The sequence below is a fragment of the Chrysemys picta genome, chromosome 2, assembly GCF_011386835.1.
Source record: "Chrysemys picta bellii isolate R12L10 chromosome 2, ASM1138683v2, whole genome shotgun sequence".
Taxonomy (NCBI): Eukaryota; Metazoa; Chordata; order Testudines; family Emydidae; genus Chrysemys; species Chrysemys picta.
In genome coordinates, this window is record NC_088792.1 from 215,925,660 (window position 1) to 215,947,932 (window position 22,273).

Here is a 22,273-nt window from a genome sequence, read left to right on the forward strand (position 1 = left end):
GTGCCCTAAAATACACACCTAGATGCACTGGGATGCGAAAGAAAGAATATGAGCCTTAAAGATGAACTACAATGCTAAAATATAAACTGAGGTAAACTAAATTGTAACACCCTTAAATAACAAGGCTATCAGTGGAATTCAGCACTCCAATAAGCTAACCAACCTTTCTGAAATTCTCCCCAGGGCATAATTCTGGGATATCTTATGTTAACTAAAAAGTGACAATGAAAAAATTGTGAAACATTGGTATTGTAAGCCATTAATTTCTGTCACCATACTGCAGACTTCCGGCTTCTACATGATCCCACATCAAAGTCAGGAAATCCCACATACTATGGACCTATTTAGGATTGATTCAACTGCCAATTAAGATTCAGAGTAGATAACAAAAAACACAGCTGATCAATGTGTCTAATGATCTTAAATCATGAACACGTCTTTAAAGTAGTGATCATAGATTTGTGGCCATTTCTTGGCTGCATCAACACAAATTGTTACACCCTGCTTTTCACCTAATAGGCCAGTACCACAAATGGGATTTAAAAATTATTTTTTTTTAATGTTTTACTTTACAGACATGAAAGCTGAGATACTTCCATTAGGCTCAGAGTTCCTGGGGAGGTCACTACAAAACATGACACTACCATTAACACTAGGGGCTTGAGTCTTATCCCACACTAGCTTTCAGTTCAGTGGAGTGACTACAGATTTATACGAGTGAGAGAGCAGAAGTAAGGCTACTGCAAAATTCAATGTGAATGTCACTGCAGCCACTAGAACACTAATGAAACGGTCACTCCAAATTTTATTGGTTTAGTTGTCCTTCACTATTTTGTATAAACTCTGATCTTAGAGAAACGACAGTTTTATTAAATTTCCTAAACAGATATGGAGAGTTCTGATTAATTCGTGCTTTTATTTGCAGTCCAAGGATCTGACACAACTTCCTGTAAAGTTGATTACAATAAGTATATTTTGCTGGCTATTGTAAATGACATGGAAGTCCAAATGATGCAGTTTCATTAGCTCTGATAGCACATACAGCAATCAGCCAAAAATAAATGTTTCGGGTTGGGCTGGTTTCCATTACACTGCAAATAAAGTTAGGTTAAGTATACATACTTGAATACATAAAATGTAAAAATCTTGAAATACCAATACATGTCAAAGCACAAATTTAGGCCTGCAGCTCCATCTACAGACCAACAGAAAAATACAGCCACTATACACCCTTTGGAAAAAGCTACACAACTACGTGCTGAGCTAGATTGAGTCCCAAATTTTACCACCTTCTTCCAGTAGAACTGTGGGAACTGATCCCTAGCAATAAAAAGGTGAACACAATCCCCACAGGAAGAAGACCAATGGCCTTCCAGCAGCTCTACCAATTTACAGAATTGGCAGGTCTTTAGATACAACTTCTGCTAGAGGGGCTCCTATGAAGTCCTAGTCACAAACTGAATCCTAGCTTTCCATAACAGAAGTCCCAAAAGAGGATGATGCTATTGTACAGAGTGAATCAACCAATATTTTAAGCTTATTCCAAAATCTGTTCAAGAGAAGGTCAACTTAACTTTGTAATACTAATCAGTTTAAAATAAATCAAGATTGATAGCACATCTTTAAATAGTTTGCCCTGGAACTGATTATTTTTAAGAAGGGGTTTTTCTACTCCCCTATTGAAGTTTATAAAGGTTTTTTCCCCTGCTAGAGAGAGTACAAGAGAGGACTCAAGAGCACCTCTTACCTAAACTGCTAGTACATGACACTGAAAGAGCAACAGAACAGCAACCAAAATGCACACTGGTTATACATAGTGTGCAAGTACATAAAGTGAATAAGGTATGGGGAGGGGGAAGTATTATAGTTATAAATGAAACAAATGTGATTTTTCAAGTTGGCTTCTTTAAAATGTTGATTAATTAAAGTAAACAACAGCTGGTGCACTAAAAACTAAGAACTATAGATAATATTGCACATAAGTATGATTGCATAAAGTCATGCAAAAATGACAGTAATAACTCCATTTACCTGACATTTTTACTACAATAGTTTGGACTGAAATAATAGGACTGATTTTTTAATATATTTAGGGAGGGGACATTGTACTGGCGTATGGAGGAATCCTAACAAGCCATGCTGTTGTCCGTTTAGAACTGTAGTAGTTAGTATACTGTGCAGCTGGAGGGCCTATCTGTTCTCTCCACAGAAGCTTATGCATCAATCTGCCATTAGGTGTGGAGCAGCAAACCTCTATTGGAGAGTCAGATCCTAGAAAATATAAAACCCAAGCAAGCTGGAGTCACACTGATTAGAGAAATAAAAAAGCTGTGGGTTTCATTAAGCTCAGCCCAAAAAAAGGGTCACACAGGCGGTCACATAAAGAGCATTTCAGGTGGTAGAACTACTGAGATTTAAAAATAAAAAAAACCACTATTGTGGTAACAGTCTGGTCCTATTGCTAATCAACACAGAGGGGAAAACCTACAATAGGAAGAGAACCTTGCTATGAAAGAAAGAAAGATTCTGAGTCGCTCAAACCCACATTGAAAGATATTTCAAACATACAGTTTTATATTACAAAGGTGGAGGGTAGTCAAGACTAACTTTCCTTCATATCTTCAGCTGAAGCAGGACCAAAAACAAGTTAAAGATATGCAGACAAGAGGGGAAACAGTTTCATTTTGTATTTATACATACATATACCAAGTGCAGAAACAGCTGCTGCTCTTAATATTGTATTGAGACAAATTTTCCCTCCTCATTTAAGATGACCCTACCACTATCAAGTATTTTGTACATTTTTCATTAGTTTAAACAAACAGAACGGAGCAGCTTTTTAAAAAAAATTCTAACAAGTGCTGTGTTCAGGGCTCCATTTTCCTTTCAACAGTTCACTACAATAACAAAACCAAGAGCTAACATTCTAGGTTCTAAGTGTTCAACAATAAGTCACTACATGGAGGAGCAGAACCCCAAACTCTAGTCTTGGCAGATAATATGAAGGAGGAGTTCATCTTCAAACTTTGGTTTTAAATACAGTTTTAAGACTTGCGAAAAGAAATTATATATACACCTCTACCCCGATATAACGCTGTCCTCGGAAGCCAAAAAAAATCTTACCGTATCATATTGAACTTGCTTTGATCCACTGGAGCGCGCAGCCCCGCCCCCCCGGAGCACTGCTTTACCGCATTCTATCTGAATTCGTGTTATATCGGGTTGCATTATATCGGGTTAGAGGGGTATATATTTTTTTACATTTTTAAAAACAATTTCAGTTTACCTTTAAAGCCCTAATCCTAAAACTGGCTGCATGCAGGCAGAGCCGGAGCCTGCAGGCATCCCCGTTGGACTTCAATGAGGCTCCACATGTATCCATCTACACAGAGCCAGTTGCAGGATTGGGGTTTCCACAATAGTGTTTCAACTTTAAGAAGTCAAATGTATTATATTAACCTAAGCTTAAGGTAAATACAATTACAAGAAGCTGGAATTGAAAAAATACATGTTAAAGTGCAAATGGTATAAAATTGCACCTGTGAATTTAACTAATTGCCAATTAGTTCAACAGATTTAAAAGAGGAAGTATTATCTAGTGGTTAAAACACAGGCCACAGTCAAGGTAACTGGGTCTCCATTCCTAGCTCTTTTACTAACTGCTATGATACAGTAAATCTTTAACCTCTGTAACTCAGTTTCTCCATCTGTGAAATAGGAATAGTCTTAATTCATTGTTTAAGAAGCATTTGAAGATCTGATGGAAAGCGCTATAGAAATGAGGATTACCATTTAAATTTCATTCAGGGTAATGATCAACATCACTTTAGACATGGATGTAAGAGACCACTTTGTTCAAGGTAGGAATTAATTTGATAATCAAGAAGGGCAATGAGATCAATATTATATGATTTTTCTGATATAGAATATCATCCACAGTGGACTACAAAGTAACAAGTTATTTTTACCCAAAAGCATGACATGGAATTTGCTGTTTTTAACACAGTTCAGATTAAATAAAACCTACAGTCCATACCTTTTCAGAATATGAAATACACTTACCTGTCCTGCTTTGCTATACCTATGGCCAGCCAATATCATATGAAAGGCAAACTTTCTAACCATAGGACTTTTCATGTTCATAAAGCAATGTGCAGCCTGCTCCAACAGAAGGGCACTGCGAAGGTCGGAATCCTATTTAAAGGGGAAAAAAATCATTAATCTCAAATTTAAAATATACAAATGAAATTTCAGTAATAACAAAGTGTAGCTATACTCACCAATACAAACTCTTATAAGAGATAAGGCTCAGCTGAACAAGACTTTTAAACAGTAAAAAAATAAAAATCACATTACTGCTCAGTGGAAGACTTATCATAGGCAACATGTTCCAGCCTGTTGATCCAGCTGCACTTTGATCCCTCCTGCAAGCATTTACAATGTGATCAGGTTCCCTGTCCTACACACCTATGTGGGCACACACACACACAGTTTTGAAGACAGGCCATTATGAAAAAATGGTATACCTGATGATTGTTTTCTGTATTTTACTTGCAGAATGGGAGTGCATTAAAGATGGAGCCATTAAAATTTTAACCTATTGGTTTTCTGAATCTTATGACACAATCAAATACAGGGAGTCATCGGATTTGCGTCGGACGCCACTTACGTCGGACGCCAATTACGACACTTTTCAATTGACTCCCCATTTCACCCCTACGACGCTTGATTTGCATAAAGTTCACTTGAAATCACTTCCTGGTTGCATTATACTGATATGGAGCTGGAATGGGTTGCTTCTAATTGACATCGAGGCAGCAGGGTAGCTTGTTGCTGGGTATGGTTGCTGCTTGTTTTTGATTGGCTGAGCCGGGGGCTGGGAGCCAATCAGAAAGCTTGAACAGTAATAGGCTGAGCCTCAGCCAATTAGAAAGCTTAAATGATTGGCTGAGGCTCAGCATGTGTGCCCTTCTCCCTGGCTTCCTGAGCTTGTGTTGCTGGCATTCTGAGCAGCATATGAGAGTTTATTGGAATGCTATTTACAAAATACTGTGTATAGTAAATACATTGATGTTGCAACATTAGTCATCTATAATTCATTTAGTACAAAAATCTGGGTTATTGTGGTGAAAATAGTGCATCAAGCCTTGGTTCAGGAACCAATCCCCCCTTCATACCATCGATTTCTATGGGAAAAGCAGTTTCGACTTACAACATATCAACTTACAACGCAATTCTGAGGAACGAATTGTGTCATAAGTCCGAGGACTCCCTGTATTCTTCAAGAGAACCACTGGTAGACCCAATTCCTGAATCCCACTCTGGAAGTAAAATAAAAATTTACTGTAATCTGAAACAGCAGCGTCTCTCTTTTTATTAGTACTGTCCTTGCTTCCATAGCCAAGGAATAACTGTATACAACAGTGGACGTGGCCCTATCACAAATGCTTATAGAAGGAATCAAAATGGAACTGGATCAACGGCCAAAGAATGTTACCTATAATAAATAAGGAAGTTGAGAAGCCTTCCTTATACAGATATAATGGAGTTATTTTCATCCCTATATTTGTTATAGATATTATACCTGTTAAATAGATTTAAATTATAAACATGAAAAACTGTTTTATTAAGAAATACTAAAATAGTTCTCTTCATCTGAGCCTCATTTTTATAAAGTTATTTCAGGGTGAGTACAGCTATGCTTTAGAGACTCTCTTCAAAACTACACAAATCCACTAGCATGGGTAAATTCTACCTTATACGCAGCCTGTTACTTTATCAGTGACCTAGAAAATACTGAAACAGATTGATATACAAAGGATTGACAGAACATGTTTATTTCAACACTCCCAAAGCCTTCAGCTACTCAGGCAGAAATTTCTAACACTTACCATTCCCATCCAAGTGAGCTGCTGCCATTTTTTCCCCCAGAAAAATTAAAAACAAGAATGTCAGCTTTAATACATTTTATTTTAACATAAGAACAAGTATAGATATATAAGATGCAATTGTGGCACTGAATTTATCTGAAAAAGTTGGCAGTAAGTTTCCCAACCCCTTTGTTTAAGGTCATTAGTTCCACTTCATTTTGACACCCGAGTTGTCATTGTTTTTAAAGCTAGCAAGAAAATCAGATATCTGATAAACAGCACCCATTGCATATTGTGGGTACAGTCATAAATCATATACCCAAGAACACACAATTACATTAACTGAATTTCACCTAATTGGATGCATGAAATGGAGTCAAACAGATAATTTGTGTGGCAAAACCAACCAATCCCAGAAAAATTAGTGATTTGGGAATTACAAAATGATTCTGACCACCACATATATTAAAATCAATGAGGCTATTACTAAATGGAGTAGTTCTCTACCTTGTTATTTTAAAATACACATGGACATTTTTCCTTATTACATTAGATACACAAGTCTACTTTTTAAAAATATTTTTCTGGGCTGTCGCTAGGCTTTATCATAACTAGAGTAACTACATCCATCACAGAGATCTTGTGCAACTGAAAACATCCAAGACTATCATTCATGATATGAAAGAAAGACAATAAACCTTCAGCACCGTCAGCAGCACTCAATTTCCTTATGCAAATTTCAATGTCTACTTGTCATTACATCTTCCCCATTATTTAAGTTAAGATAGTAAAAAAAAATCAAGAGGTATGAATGAATAGATGTTCTATTAGCTATTAGGGAATAAAGAATTACCAACACAATTTGTTGTTAAATAAGCACTGAGGACAAATTTAGAGAAACTTGTCCAAAGTCTGAACTGAAAAGTATGTATAATCAAAATGCTAGTGTGTGGTATGGCCATTTCACGCCACAGTGCCAGTGCCACCTGGCCATGGGGACAGCATAGCCACCCACAGGTAAATCAACCCAGGTGTCCAGATAGCAAGCATGAAAAAATCAGGACACCTTTTTCCAGGGGGAGGAGGGAAGATATTTGTCTATATAACATAAAGCTCCTAATATCAGGACAATAATACCGGGACATCTAGTCACCCTAGTTCAGGGGTAGTGGGGAAGAGACAATATCCTCCAGCAGCATAGAAGACACTATGACTATGTCAAACCTCCACCCTGCTATCAAAGCTAGGTTAGTGAGTGTGGCAAGGATGCCACACCACCACTTTTGGGGTCATTGGCAGCCAACAAGTTTCTCTAACTTGCAACCAAGAATCAGAGCAGGCAAGCACAAGGGTGAACTGCACACCACCTTTGTACTTCTTTATCTTGAGCTGTGCCATGTGCACACAGTGAGGTAGACTGCTTCCCATCTTACAGTTTATCGAGCTTCTACAGCTAAGAGAAAGACTTATCAGAACTGAAAGTGACACTGAATACTTAGCTAAAATGACCTAACAAGTAATTACTGAAGATACCCTAAGTGAAACAGAACTTTATTTCTTTAGTTTTACAGCCTCTACTGACACCATGTCACCCACCTACAACACAAAGACAGATGGCTTGTGAATAACATGCTAACTTTTTATAGTGCTGCGTTTTAAAAGCTAATCCCTCTCAAATACTAACAGAGAGGTCAAGCATAAAGAATAGATTATGAAGATAGGGACTAACAAATGTATGATTCAATCAGGCTTTTTTTTTTTTTAAATAAAAAATAATGTACATCACTTCAAGTGAAAGAGGAAGGTTGAACACAGGGTATACTAGGTACATTTATGTAACAAGTTGCACAAAAGCATATAAAAATGACTCCTTGGTTTACAGTTGAGCTATACCCCAACAAACTTTATTCCAGCTAGCTTCTGCCCCTGGAAATCTCCACCTTTGAAAGGAACCCATGTACAAGAAGTCTATTTGGTTTTAAAAATTAGCACTATTATTTAAAGCCATTTACTGTGGGGAAAACAAAGATTAAGTTTTCTCTACCTCACTGGTTAAACGTATCAGAAGAGCAGCAGCATCTGAATATTTGCTCTGGCTTTTTAAAATTTCAGCACTAAGCAGCACACATCTCTCAGCCAGCACCATGTTCCTAAGAGAACAAGAAATTAATTACGTGCATTATAACAAAAATTTTGGAGTAAATTGTAGAAAACCTTTAAATCTGCCTGACAAACCTTTAAATCTAGCTGTGTAGTACCTCACTAGCATATATTATTTTGTTATATGTATGAATGCATGTATCTGTTTCTTCATAGAATATCAGGTTGGAAGGGACCTCAGGAGGTCATCTAGTCCAACCCCCTGCTCAAAACAGGACCAATCCTCAGACAGATTTTTACCCCGGTTTCTTAAATGGCCCCCTCAAGGATTGAACACTCAACCCTGGGTTTAGCAGGCCAATGCACAAACCACTGAGCTATCACTATTTTAATCTGATAAAACAATTCCCTGTGACAAAAAAATGTTTTAATCTAGATAATATTAAATCAAAAGCGGTTACTATACTTTTTCCTTAGGAAAACATCCCTGTAAAGTTCTTAAAATAAACTTTTGCAAAGCAACAAAGTGGTCTAATGGACTGAATACAAGTCTGAGAACCAGAGTCACAAGTTTTAATTACATCTCTGCCAATAACTTGTATTCTGCCAAGAACAATGTGTTCCTCCACCCCACAACCGTATAGGTAAATAGGTTAACTAAAGTCTGAATAAATTTTAACTATCACAGTTTTACTTCCTTGGTGTAGCTGTTATATACCTGCTAGAACACAGGGTAGGCAAGTGATGTTAAATTTGCACTACAGTGTAGTGAAAGCAAACTTAGGCCATAGTACTGAATATCATCATTCACTGGATGAAATGGAAGGTAAGCCATCACCTACTTGCAGATATCCCTATATGTTTGAATTGCTGTATCCATATAATGAGCAGGGTACGGTCTAGGCGCCCCAGGCTGAAGAAAAGCTGATACTGCTGCCATTTCCTGCAGGATAAAAAAAAAAAAATGTAATTTAATGCTGCAAAATGATATTTTCGAACATCAGCCATAAAGAATCTTTACCTGAACTGACTCTCAGGTTTTGGGAGATTGGATGTTTAAACAATAACACCCTAATTTACAGTAAGGTGGCAGTGAACTTCATTTGCTGGTTTATTTGCCACCCGCCATACCACTTAGGGTTGTGTTATAACTAAAGAGTTATAAATTGAACAGACACAATCCTTCTCACTACTCTGGGAAACTTCCAAGGAAGATTTAGATGCTGCAGGAAATGGGGCTGATGATTCAGTAGACAATATCCTTCCCTCCAAGTCAGTACTGAATCACTACTGTAGCATAGATCCAAGTGTCACTATCCTACTGGAGATGCACTCTTCCCCACAATACAGCGGTTCTCTCCATTTGTGGTACTTAAGTCTTTGTTTTTTTGTAAACGCAAAATTGGAGGTTAATGTCAGCATCTTGGGAAAATTCCAGTTATGGTAGGTTCTTCCTACACAACCACCTCCTCTACAATTCCAGTTGTTTTAACTCCCACCTTGCACCTCTCCCAAAATATGTTCATTTCCATGGGAATGGAACAGACTCCTATGTATAGTTTATAAATATGCACTTTTAACAGTTTGGAACCCTTGCAGTTGAAAGAAAGGTGCCATGTAAATTTAAGCTACTTTATATTACTGAAATGTTTGAGGTTATCTAAGTGAACTTTTCAAGTACAAGTTATTATATGTATGTACGCATGCTACAAGTAAACCTATTAAACACTTATGCTTGCTGGAAATTAGTGACTCAAATTAGGCAACAGCTTTAAAAAAAACAGCAAGTGTGAGCACATTTTTTTTTTTTTTAGTAATCCCATTTGTTACTAAATATTTAGGTCTGTATTCTTCTATTGTAGGAGCATGAATTTACACATGAAGCCAATAGGCAGTAACAGAAATTGCCTAAGGGATTTATATAGGCATTAACAGAATAAAGCCCTCAAGAGTCTTAATAGGAAATGCCAGTATATTTGCTATACTCGTACATTGATAGTAATAATATATTTACTAAAAGCTCCAGATCACTAAATATTCTGTCAATTTGAAATCTTACAAAGTAAAAAAATACTACAATATTTAATCTTTTTTATCCGTTTCAAAATAATTAAAAGAACTACTTTGCACATTACCATAAGAGAACTATTTAAATTTAACCTATACCAAAAGGAGGCTCTCCCTCGTAAGTGTTTCAAGCTTTTTCCTACACATTTAAGTAGCAGCAGTAACTATTCTCTACACAGAACTATGACAAATATTAAGGAGTGTGATGTGATTTTGTTAGATATTGGCATCCACAAAAAACTTGGCTATGTTTTCATATCTGGAGCCAATAAGGATTTTTTTTTTAATTGTAGTTTCTTTTTGCTGTATATTGTTATCTAGAAGAAGTGTTAATGTTAAACAGATTACTATAAGCAATGCACAGAATGGTTATATTGCTGTAATGTACCAACCAGTGCTCCAGCTGCATAAAGCATTGCTTGATCATTTAAAAAGTCTTTCTTTGCTGTATGATAGCAGCTATACGCCAGTTCATAGTGTTGGACCAAGAAACACAAATCTGCCATTTTCCTGATTTGAAGCTCTGGTGCTTCTGGGGGATACCTATAAATACACAAAAACAATTTGTAACAAAAATACCATTTACATTTTAAGTGCCAATTTTCAAGACACAAACAAGATAGATGCCAGTATATAAAGAAAAACTGAAACATTAAAGGAAGAGTCATTCCCTGCCACTCAACCCCAGCCTGGGAGGAACGAGTTGGCTGGATGTTTATATTACTTCCATGTTTGCACATTTTAGTACACCTATTCAAACACAGTGAAGCCACCATCCTTCTGGCTGTGGACTGTATGAGACTTCCTTCAAACCTATCATTCACCAGCTGAAAGGACCTGGTCTACACCTGAAACTTAGATCGACCTAGCTATGCCACTCTGAGCTGTGAAAAACGTTGCACTCTGTTCAAAAGTTAGGTTCAACCTAATCCCCACTTGTAGACGCACCTAGATTGATGGAAGAATTCTATTAGACTAACTATCACCTCTCAAGGGGATACATTTACTACAGCAATGGAAAAACCTTTTCCGCTGCTGTAGCAAGTGTATACGCTGCAGATGTGCTACTGTAGCACTTGTAGAGCAGACACAGCTTAGGTCAACAGCCAGGCCAAGGAAGTTTCTTTTATACTATGAAGTTGCCTAAACAATGCAAAATGTTAAGTAGCTGCAATTGCAATTAGTCACCAAGATACATTAGCATTGTAATGCCAAATGGCTTTATTCTGGACCAGCAACAATAAAGGGAATGGCAGCTCCCTGTAATTCCCCACTGTCCAATTAAAGTAGTAAGGCTGCACACCAATGACTCCATAGCCTTTCCTCCCCTACACCTGTCCTAACTATGGGGGTGCCATGAAAACCAAATACGTCTACTACTCCAGCTGTTGACCAAAGCTCAAAGAGGTGACATCAGAGAGTCCAGTCTCTATTCTGCGCTGTGCCTAACACCATTCCCACTCTTATCAGTTTGGCCTGCATCAGTACATTTACAGGCCCAAGTTAAACCAATAGCCAGTTAGAAAAAAAATGCATTTGGCCATGCCAGTTTTTAAACCAGTGCAAATTCTACTACGAATAGAGGCATATGAAAGAGCAGCCCTGAGCAGCATCCACACAGAGCATGGTAGTAAGAATTCCGGTATATTCACAGCTCCTTTCTCAATTTCAGGTCATAGGCATTACTGGACAGCAAGGCTTTACATCTCTCATAACTGTCTATGGCTAATATGTTTGATCCTCTGGTAAAACTTCCAAGTCCCAGTCTGAGTGTGTTAGAGAGACCAATATATTTTGGGGAGGGAGAATTAAGAGGAGAAAATCTGGGAGAAGGTAGAGAACCCAACCTGGCACTGGGTTCTCTCTTTTTATATCTTGGCTAGTTGGCATCCAGTAACAGCTTCAAGCTCTGTGGCTAGGGACAGGTGTTTACAGGGCAATGCTTGTCCCTAAATTTCCGCTTGGGAAGATTATCTGCCCTCATGCATTAGTTTCATGTTATAATGCTCAAAAAAGTTGCTCTGGTTTACCTTATCTCTCTTTTAAGTCCAAAAACAGGCTGTGTGGACATTCATTTCAGCCCAAGCCAGGCTTATTTTGGTTTAGCTTCCATGTTGATTAGGAACAGGTTTAAGATAAAATGGAATAAGACACTTACACTAAAATAACTATGTCCACAAATGGGTTTACACCATTTTAACTAAACTATTTAAAAACTGATTTAAGTTAAACTAGTGCAATTTTTTGACAAGGCCATTGCTAATCTATTTTCTCTTAAGATGTGTTCCTGCCTCCTTGTCCATGGACATTTTTTTTGTAAAAGCATTTGAAATAAGGGAAGTGTAAAGGCTGCGTTAGTAAAGCTGATTTGTTCAAAAACAAAACTTCTTTCACCCTCTGTATTAATTCAGGTTAGGAAAAAAGTTTAAGACCAAATAAAATTCTGCTATGCTTTGTTTTGCCCAAGTTCATAAATTTTTAGTAAATATATCAGCAATTTTGTTAAATTTTGTTGATGAAAGCTATCTACAGTACATTCATGTTACCAAATTTTTGGTCAAGTCAGCTTTAAACTAAGACCATTCTGAAGATATAACCTATAATTAGGGAGCTTCCCCAAATCAAAATGTTTAGTATTTTCACTAAAACTTACAAAACGGAAGATTAATAGTTTTACTTACAACAATCCAGATGTATTTTTCAGCTCATTTATACTTTTCTCTGGAACTTTACTCCCACTAAACCATTTTTTTGTTGCAGAAAATAGTGATCGACTCAAACCTTTCCTGGATATTAACTGGAAGAGGAAATTACAATAAACAATGATGTTACTGAATTAACTGCAACATAAAGCATGAATTCCTTTTTTAATAGAAACAGTAAAAATTGTCAGTACACTTTAGCATGGCCAATCTGGTGGTGAGGAGAAAGATTCATTCCCCGACCCCTGAGAAAGGAGCGACTACCTTAACGCCCTCTGAAGATCGTGATTAAAACCCTGTATTTCAACTACTTTCATGGTTGGGAATGGGGGTGCTGCTCAGCCTGCCCCAGTGAAAAGATGGCTTTCATTGCCCGGACATGGGCACAAATAGCCCTCCCTTCCCTGCTTCCAGTCACCTGGAGAGGGGATGGGTCAGCGTCCCCCCGCTGACCTGGAATAGGGCTGCCTCCATGTTGCAGGTAACAGGTTGGCTCTCTAGTCGCCCTTAACGGGGGCAACACACCTTCTCCGCTAAACCTGCCAAAGGTCCCCAACCACATAATGTGCAGTGAGGTCATTCTGTGTATCATGAACTAACTCTTGAGCTTAATCACAGGACTTAAAGGGTTACAGAGTGCAAAAGAAGGGTTTGGACAGGAGCAATATTTCTAAAGAAATTAAACTTAAAGACTAATACACTGGCATGGTTTAGCACTGACACATCAGGAGTTACAGAGGTAAGTTACAAAGGCACACTCCAACTCCTTGTGCAGATGCATTATGGCTTTTAGCTACTTGTGAAGTAGTTTGTGCTCATGTAACAGTATCCTAGGTTATGTGGGAGGAATCTTCAAGTACTTGTGGTCCTTATCGCAGGTATCTAAAAAACAAAAATGCAACCCTTTCTTCCTTCTCAGGAAGCAACATAAGTAACTTGATTACTGTACGTATAGACCTTAATCTATTTGGTATTCATATGGTTTTCATAACCATAATATCTTTGCTCCTTTCAGAGAAAGAATTCTAAAGAGGAGGTGTGCATTTCGTTCTCAAGGCAGTGAGATCTAGTCACTTTGATTTCTGAGAGTAACTTTCAAGCTCTAGGTTCAGCTGCTGTGGAAGTTCCGTCTCCTGCACGTGAGCTGCCTCCTGTTGTTCAACACTTCCCATGTGCTATCATGGGAAGTAATGGATGCTGAGGGAGAAGCAACTTCTCAAGTAGCTAGATCCAATCCCATGGAGATTATCAGGAGAAGAGAGGAAGCACTTGAAAAATGTGATTATTGTAATTTATCTTAATAAGTGAGAAAGCTGCTGCACTTTGTCAGTTGTACATATCCCTCTATTTCTGAGAGAGGCGGAATCACTAATAGTAAGAGTTGAAAGGAAGCCTGGAAACCTCTGCCCAGATCAAAACAAACAGGAAGGGGCACAATATTCTGGCCAGTCACAGATGAAAGTAAATGGTTTTTGGACATCACTGCTATTGAGCATTCGTTTGCATTGAGAAGTCAAAGTATCTCAAGGCTGAGGAAAAAAAATACCTCAGTGTCTTAAAGTACCTCCCGGCTGAGGCATATGCCCTTGATAGTGGAGAAGTTACTAGCTTTGTTCAAGTAACTAAATTATATTACAGCTATGCTATCACCACAGTTGCTGGTGTACAAATAACTGTTTTGGCATGATTTCACATCATGCCACAAGTTGAGTCACGGTTAAAATGTACAGGACTTAGTTTCAGTTCAAGTTGGATGAGGGGAAATAATGTCTCTGTGATGCACTGCACAGTCCAAAATCAGATAAAGTGTTTTTAACCTAAACAGTTAAACAGACTATTGGAAGTCATAGGTTAAAATATTTAAAAGCCTACTTTTATTATTTTTTTCCAAACATGCAAGTACCAAACCCTGACATTACTATGAAAACAATGTGTTTTCATATTCATGTTTTAGTTATACACACCAACCACTAATAAATCAAATTTGATGGGGACATAAGACTGAAGAATCAAAAAATTTTTAAAATAATTCAGATATGGAGGGACATAATCCTATTTTAGATAAAAAGTCTTTTGGATATTCAGATCCACGCTACAAAAGATTCAGCGCACCACCTTTATTAAGTTGACAAAAATTGTTTTACTGAGCAACTTACCTGATCATTAAGCTGTCGAATTGTTTTCTCTATATGTGGCAAAAGCCCCCTAAATGTGAACTCCTGTATGAATTGTCTAATTCGATCATGATCTGTGAGCGTTAAACATGCACCATGAGGTGTCCCAGAACTTGTCTTCTTTGATTCATGCAGTGATGAAGTAGTCTTTATGTAATCAGTGCCATCAAAACTGCTACTAGTATCACTCAGATGATCCAGTTGAAGAGGGTGAGCCTTAAAGTTATTTGATAAACCATCTACTGAAAAATAAAAGGTTCTATTTCACTAGTTGTGCATTCAGTTATTTCCTGAAAACAAAAATTTAGATTAAGTAATCTTTACAAGCTTATGTTATAGCTTGTTATACATACTCTAACTTCCCCTATCCAAAGCTTTGTTAAATGCATGTGTATGATTAGTTATTCACGTAATTAGTTGTGCCAACTTGTAAATGAAAGCTGTTCTCCTAAAACCGTGGATTGACCAGATGGTGCAATGTGCTCTATTGACAAAGACCTAGAACCCTCTTAAAAGCTCTGGCCAAGATGGAAGAGAAGGAGCAAAGTGATTTAAGAACATTAGAATGTCCACATTGGGTCAGACCATCTAGCCCAGTATCCTGTCTTCTGACAGGGGTCAGTGTCAGATGCTTCAGAAGGAATGAACAGAACAAGTCAATTATCGAATGATCCATCCCCTGTAATCTAGTCCCAGCTTTCAGGAGTCAGAGATTTAGGGACATCTTTGGGTTGCGTGCCTGACCATCTTGGCTAATAGTCATTGATGGACCTAACCTCCCTGAACTTATCTAATTTTTTTAAAAACTCAGTTATACTCTTGGCCTTCACAACATCCCTTAGAAACAAGTTCCAAAGGTTGACTGTGCATTATGTTGGGTTATTTTAAATCTGCTGCCTATTAATTTCATCGGATGACCCCTAGTTCTTGTGCAATGTGAGGGAGTAAATAAGAGTAAACTTCCGCATTCACTTTCTCCATATTATTCATGATTTTGTAGATCTCTATCATATGCCCCTTTGGTTGTCTCGATCATATGGTCCTTTAGTCATCTCCCTTCTATGCTGAGAAGTCCCTATCTTTAATCTCTCCTCAAATGGAAGCCACTCCACACCCCTAATAATTCAATTATAATGTCTTTTATGAGATAGGGAGACTGAACTGCACATATTATTCAAGGTGTGGGTGAGCCATGGATTTATATAGTGGCATTATGATATTTTCTGTCTTATTTAATCTCTTTCTTAATGGTTCCTAACATCGTTAACTTTGACCACCACTGCACACTGAGCAGATGTTTTCAGAGAACTATCCCCAATGACACAAAGATCTCTTTCTTGAATGGTAACAGCTAATTTAAGCTTCATTTTGTGTGGATACTTGGGATTATGTTTTCCAATCTGCATCACTTTGCACTTATCATTGAATTTTATCTGCCATTTTGTCACCCAGTCTTGTGATGATGATCCCTTTGCAATGCTTTGCTATCAGCTTTGGAATTAACTATCTTGAGTAATTTTCTATCTGCAAATGCTTCCACCTCACTTTTCAGTCCCTTATCCCGTGGCTTTTTACTTTGTTCAAAAGCCTTTGGTGAGGGACCTTGTCAAAGACTTTCAAAATATCCAGGTACACTATACTGACCGGATCATTCTTGTCCACATGCTTTTTGACTCCCTCAGAGAATTTTAGTAGTTTGGTGAGGCATGATTTCCCTTTGTAAAAGTCATGTTTACTCTTTCCCAATCTATCGTATTCATCTAGTAGTAGGCATCCTTCAGTCTCGAGAGACCATGGATATGCGCCCTTAGAGGTAAAGAATTTACTCCATTGGTTTTATTGCAGCCACGAATGTGTCTGAAGAGACCCACAATCTCTGCCACATCTGTCACATTTAAAGGCGATGTTTCGAAACTTTGGGCTCTGCCTTCTGCGAGCTCTTTTCTCCACTGCTTAGCTGGACTGTTCCCTCTCATAACTCCGGAGACCTTCGGTAAGCTCTTGTTTCCAAAGGCTGCAGTCTTGTGTGATCTTCCCATTTGTCCACATCCATTTCCATTTCTTTGAGGTCTCCCTTGCAGACAGCCTTGAAACACAATGTTGGGCATCCTTTGGGTCTTTTTCCAGATGCCAATTTGCCATAGAGGAAATCCTTTGGGATGTGCCATTCACTCATTCAGCACACATGCCCAAGCCAGTGGAGGCGTCTCTGTTTGAGGAGTGTTTGCATGCTGGGTATGCTGGCCTGTTTGAGCACCTCAGTGTTGGTCACTCTCTCCCTCCAAGAGATTCCAAAGATTCAACAAAGGCAATGCATATGAAAGCTGTTGAGCCTCTTTTCCTGATGAGAATAACGTCCACGTCTAGCTCCCATACAAAAGTGTGCTGATAACGCGTGCACGATAGACAGATCTTTGTGTGTTCTGTCAATCTGTTCCTCTGCCATACCCTCTTGTTCAGTCTAGACGTTGTTGCGGTGACTTTTCCAAAGTAGATGTTGAGTTCCATTTCAAGTGAAAGGTTGACTGTGATAATGGACCCCAGGTATGTGAACTCATTCACCACTTCAAGTTCATAATTGTTGATCTTGATGGACTCCTTGGCACATTATGTTAGTCTTTTTTAGGTTTATAGTAAGCCCAAAATCTTGGCAGTCTTTGGAAAAACTGTCCATTAGGCTTTGAAGATGAGCTTCTGCGTGGGTTGTCACTGCTGCGTCATTGGCAAAGAGGAGGTGTTGGATAAGGACCTCTTAAGTCTTTGTTTTAGATCTGAGACTTGCAAGATTGAACAGCTTTCCGTCCGATCTTGTGTGCAAGTAGACCTCCTCAGCTGAGGAACCAAAAGCTTGTTTCAGTAGCAGGGAGAAAATCCCAAACAGAGTTGGGACAAGTATGCAAACTTGCTTAACTCCACTACGAATCTGGAAAGCCTCAGAGACTGAGCCATTGTATTGGACTGTGCCGTACATGTTTTCATTTATGTGTCTGATAATTCTGTTCTTTACTATAGTTTGAACCAATTTGCCTGGTACAGCCTATAATTGCCAGGATAGCCGCTGGAGACACTTTTTTTTAAATCGTTGTTACATTAGCCATCCTCCAGTCATCTGGTACAGAAGCTGATTTAAGTGATAGGTTACATACCACAGTTAGTAGTTCTACAATTTCATATTTGAGTTCCTTCAGAACTCTTGGGTGAATGCCATGTGGTCCTGGTGACTTATGACTCTTTTAATGTATGAATTTGTTCCAAAACCTCCTTTACTGGAATCTCAATCTGGGACAGTTCCAAGCCAGTCTGTTTAGGTAACAAAACTGAGGGTATGTGAATCTACTTCATGTCTTCTGCAGTGAAGACTTATGCAAAGAATTAATTTAGCTTTTCCCCAATAACCTTGTTTTCTTTCCTTTAGCATCTTTAGTGTTCCTTTAGCATCTTGATCGTTCAGTGGCCCCAGTGATTGTTTGGCAGACTCCCTGCTCCTGATGTACTTAATTTTTTTGATGTTAGTTTGTGTGGTGTTTGCTAGTTGCTCTTCAAATTCTTTTTTGATCAGCTTAATTAAAAACTTTTGCACTTGACCTGGCAGAATTTATGATTTCTATTTTCTTCACTAGGATTTGACTCCAATTTTTAAAAGATGCTTTTTTTTTTTGCCTCTAAGCACCTCTTGTACTCGGTTTGGCCATAGTGGCTTTTTTTGGTCCTTTTGTTTGTTTTTGTTAATTTGGGGTATACATTTAGTCTGAGCCTGTGTTATGGGGTTTTTAAATAGTCCCCATGCAGTTTGCAGGCATTTCAACCTTGTGACTGTTCCTTTTAATTTTGTTTAACTAGCTTCATTTTTTGTAGTTCCGGTTTTTGAAATTAAATGCTACTGTGGTGGGTTTCTTTGGCACTTTTCCCCCTACAAGAATGTTAAATGTAATTACATTATGGTTGCTATTACTAAGCGGTTCAGCTAATGACCTCTTGGACAAGATCCTGTGTGCCACCTAGGACTAACTCAAAAATTGCCTCTTCCCTTGTGTATTCCAGGACTGATTTATCCAAGAAGCAGTCATTTATGGTGTCTAGAAATTTTATCTTTGCATCCTGTCCTGAGGTGACATGTTCTTGGCCAATATGGAGATAGTGGATAGCCCCTATTATTATTGGTGTTCCTGTTTTTGTAGCTTCTCCTCTCCCTGAGCATTTCACAATTACCATCACCATCCTGGTAAGGTGGTGGGCAGTATATTCCTACTGCTATTTTTTTTTTTTATTATTCAAGCATGGAATATCTATCCAGAGACACATTATAATACAGTTTGATTCATTTCAGATTTTTACTGTATTTGTTTTTTTTCCACCTAGTGCCAATCCCCCACCAGCATGACCTACTCTGTCATGCCTATAGATTTTGTACCCTGGTATTATGTTCCATTGATTATCATCATTCCACCAAGTTTCTGTGACGCTTATTATATTGATACCCTCTAATACCAGGCACTTGAGTTCACCCAGCTCAGTATTTAGACTTCTCACATTTGTATACAATCACTTATAAAAATCTGTCAATATTTAGTTGTCTGGCTTCATGTGACCTAATTGAATGAGACTCATTTCGTGAACTTCTATCCTCTTTTTTACTAGGATATAGAGTACCCACTTCAATAAATTCTCCCTAAGGGATGCCTCTGTCCAAACTGTGTGCTTCTCCACATGTCAGCTTTCCCCATTAGGCTAGGGAAAACTTGTTAAAAACTCCAATACAACCTTTTTAATTTTACCTGCCAACCATCTAGTTCCATTTTGGTTTAGGGGGAGTCCGTCCCTCCCATTCTTGAGCTCCACAACTTCCTGAAACAGTGTGTTCCAGTTTAATTTCATATTGTATGAAAAAAGTATTTTATCGGTTTTAAATTTCTCACCTTTTAATTTCACTAAATGCCCCCTTGTTGTGTTATGAGACAAGGAGAGCAGAACTTCTCAATCTATCTTTTCCAGATTAGGCATTATTGTATGTAATTTCATGTCCCCTCTTACTTGTCTCCTTTCTAAGGTAAACAATCCCAAACTTTTCACTCTTCTGATGTGAGTTTTTTCCCCAATGCTCTTTGTCATTCAACACTTCTGACATCCCTCTAGATCTGCAATGTTCTTTTTGAGATGGGGTGACCAGTAAGGCATGCAGTAGTCCAGATGAGGCCACACCACCAAACGCATAATATATTCTTCATATTCTTTACCATCCCATTCCTTGGGAAACTTAATGTTTTGTTTTATATTGAGACAAGACAAATGACATTTACATTTTACTTTACATGCCTACATTAACATTACAATTTTGAACAAAAATTAAAGTTACAAAAATACCTTGGATGTCATTATCTAAGCCATCTGATATTAAGTGGTCAGCATTCTTATTTGAAATTACAGTATACGGACCATCATCATAAGATTCCTACCAGGAAAAACAGAGCATTAGCACAGCCAGGTTTTAAAAAGCTGTTTGCAAATCATTAGCAATTCCTGTCAATTCTTCCCACAGAAGTTTGATTCTTCAGATATTACATTTTAGGAAGCAGTGTCAAACCATATTTTAAATGGATGCTCCTCTTACAAGTTAGCTTTTTAACAGCTAACTCTTAAAGCTTTGAGAAATTGCCTGGAAGTATGAAACAAAAGTCAGAGAATCAGGGGCAGATGAGAGGTTCAGAAAAGGTCAATTCATGACAGCTGGACCGCTCCAAATTAGCTCATTAGAAAATCAGATATTTTAGAGATGTTATATCAAATAGAGCAGAGGAGGTAGAAACAACTTCAGCCTTCAGTGGCAGAGTGGCTTTGACAACGATTCCGTTAAATTTCAGGTGCCACCATATATTTAGCAGGAATGGAGGAGGGACTCCCCAATACACTTTAGTCAAAGACTTTCTAACAGTGAAGATAAAGCAGGAAAAGAGGTGTCACATCCCCAAAGGAGAGGAGCTGTTTTCAGTGCAGGGATCCCTCTGCATCAGAGGTTCTTTGGCTGTAGAGATCTACTTCTCAACAAACTTGTGATGAAGAGGATGCTAAATACTTCAGAGACTGACATGCACCGCTATTAAAGTCCTGACATCAAAGGCAGATAGCCCCTATCAGACTGGTTGCAAGACCTCATCACTAAAGAAGCACTTACTTGTTTCCTCTTGGCCTCTTTTTGTTCACTCATTTCCTAAAACACTTTCAAAATCTTCAACTGAGGGGAAGAAAGTTAGCCTGAGGAAGCTTCGAGAAAGCAAGCATGTGTAAAGTGCTTACGCTGTTAACTACCTGGAGCTGGAGGGCAAGAATAACTGGATGAATTCACAAAGCATAGAGGTTATTTCTCTTGGTGCTCAAGGATTCTACTATTCCAATAATCGATTTTATATATTTAAGTGGTACATAAGCAAAAGTCCTCTAAATGAAGATTGACCTAGTGCCCTCAGAAACAAAAATAGTGTGTTTATGTGTGTGTGTGGGGGGGGGGGGGGGGAAGGAAGACGGACAATCTTATGCTATTGTGTTTGGGAATACCTTGGTGAATGATCCATCATGGCACAATTCCACAGGAATAGCACTGCTAATACAGAGCCATGACAATTGCAGAAACAAAGTTAGCCAACATGATTACAATAGTCATTACAGTGTAGATTTCAAACATTTTTGAACACATACCTGGTTTTGGATACTGTTTTTCTGGAGATACTGACTCCAAGGATCTGGTATTTGTTCATCTGCACCCCTGTTAGATCCTCGAGAATTTATTTTAAGTAAATAGCAACCCTGAGTTCCATATCTCTGTTTCATTTCTTCATATACTGTGTCAGCTCTGAAACGGAACATCTCAAATATAGTCAGTTTGTCTCAAACTGGAAGTAGCTTTCTTGAAGCACTTTCTTAAAAACAGTGTTCACAGATTTCCTGTCAGACAAGAGTTGTAGAAAAGAAGTGTAGTTGGCAAGTTTTCTACTGTATTGCTTGCAAATCTCACATCAGCATCTACAAAACTCTTCCCAACACTGTGTCTGCTACTTTCCCAGGCACACTTTGTATAGCAGTTCGCAGAAGAGACAGAGAGGAAGCCAACACAGCAGAACTCCAGTGCAAACACACTTTACCCCTGGAAGGTGTGCAAAGGCAAACTGACTAGATCTAACTGCTACTATTTGGCATTAACTGCTTATTCTCTACTAAGAAGGAAGTGGGAGAAAGGAAGGCAACAAGAAAAGTTAGAAGCTAGAGAAGAGATCAGAAAGGAAAGCGATATGACAGTAACAGACTAAAACAAGCAGAGGAGAAAAAAGTATGAAGGAAGGGATAAACTGATAGGATTAAGATAAGAGTA

General features: G+C 38.2%; 1 protein-coding gene across 16 annotated transcripts in view; it reads right to left on the reverse strand.

Annotated features, from left to right (window-relative positions):
- Positions 1–22,273, reverse strand: part of TRAPPC8 (trafficking protein particle complex subunit 8) — a 106,711-nt gene that overhangs the window by 57,028 nt on the left and 27,410 nt on the right. For 9 of the 16 annotated variants that reach the window (XM_005279986.5, XM_005279984.5, XM_042854865.2 and 6 more), the window contains 8 exons: positions 21,604–21,757; positions 20,275–20,362; positions 14,896–15,155; positions 12,719–12,834; positions 10,430–10,580; positions 8,813–8,913; positions 7,915–8,020; positions 4,063–4,194 (listed from right to left, as the gene is read on the reverse strand). In XM_005279986.5, coding sequence (XP_005280043.2) covers positions 4,063–4,194; positions 7,915–8,020; positions 8,813–8,913; positions 10,430–10,580; positions 12,719–12,834; positions 14,896–15,155; positions 20,275–20,362; positions 21,604–21,757 — 1,108 coding nt within the window. Of the gene's footprint in view, positions 1–4,062; positions 4,195–7,914; positions 8,021–8,812; positions 8,914–10,429; positions 10,581–12,718; positions 12,835–14,895; positions 15,156–20,274; positions 20,363–21,603; positions 21,850–22,273 lie in introns of all 16 variants that reach the window. The other 7 variants (XM_008168579.4, XM_005279982.5, XM_005279987.5 and 4 more) reach the window with 3 other exon arrangements.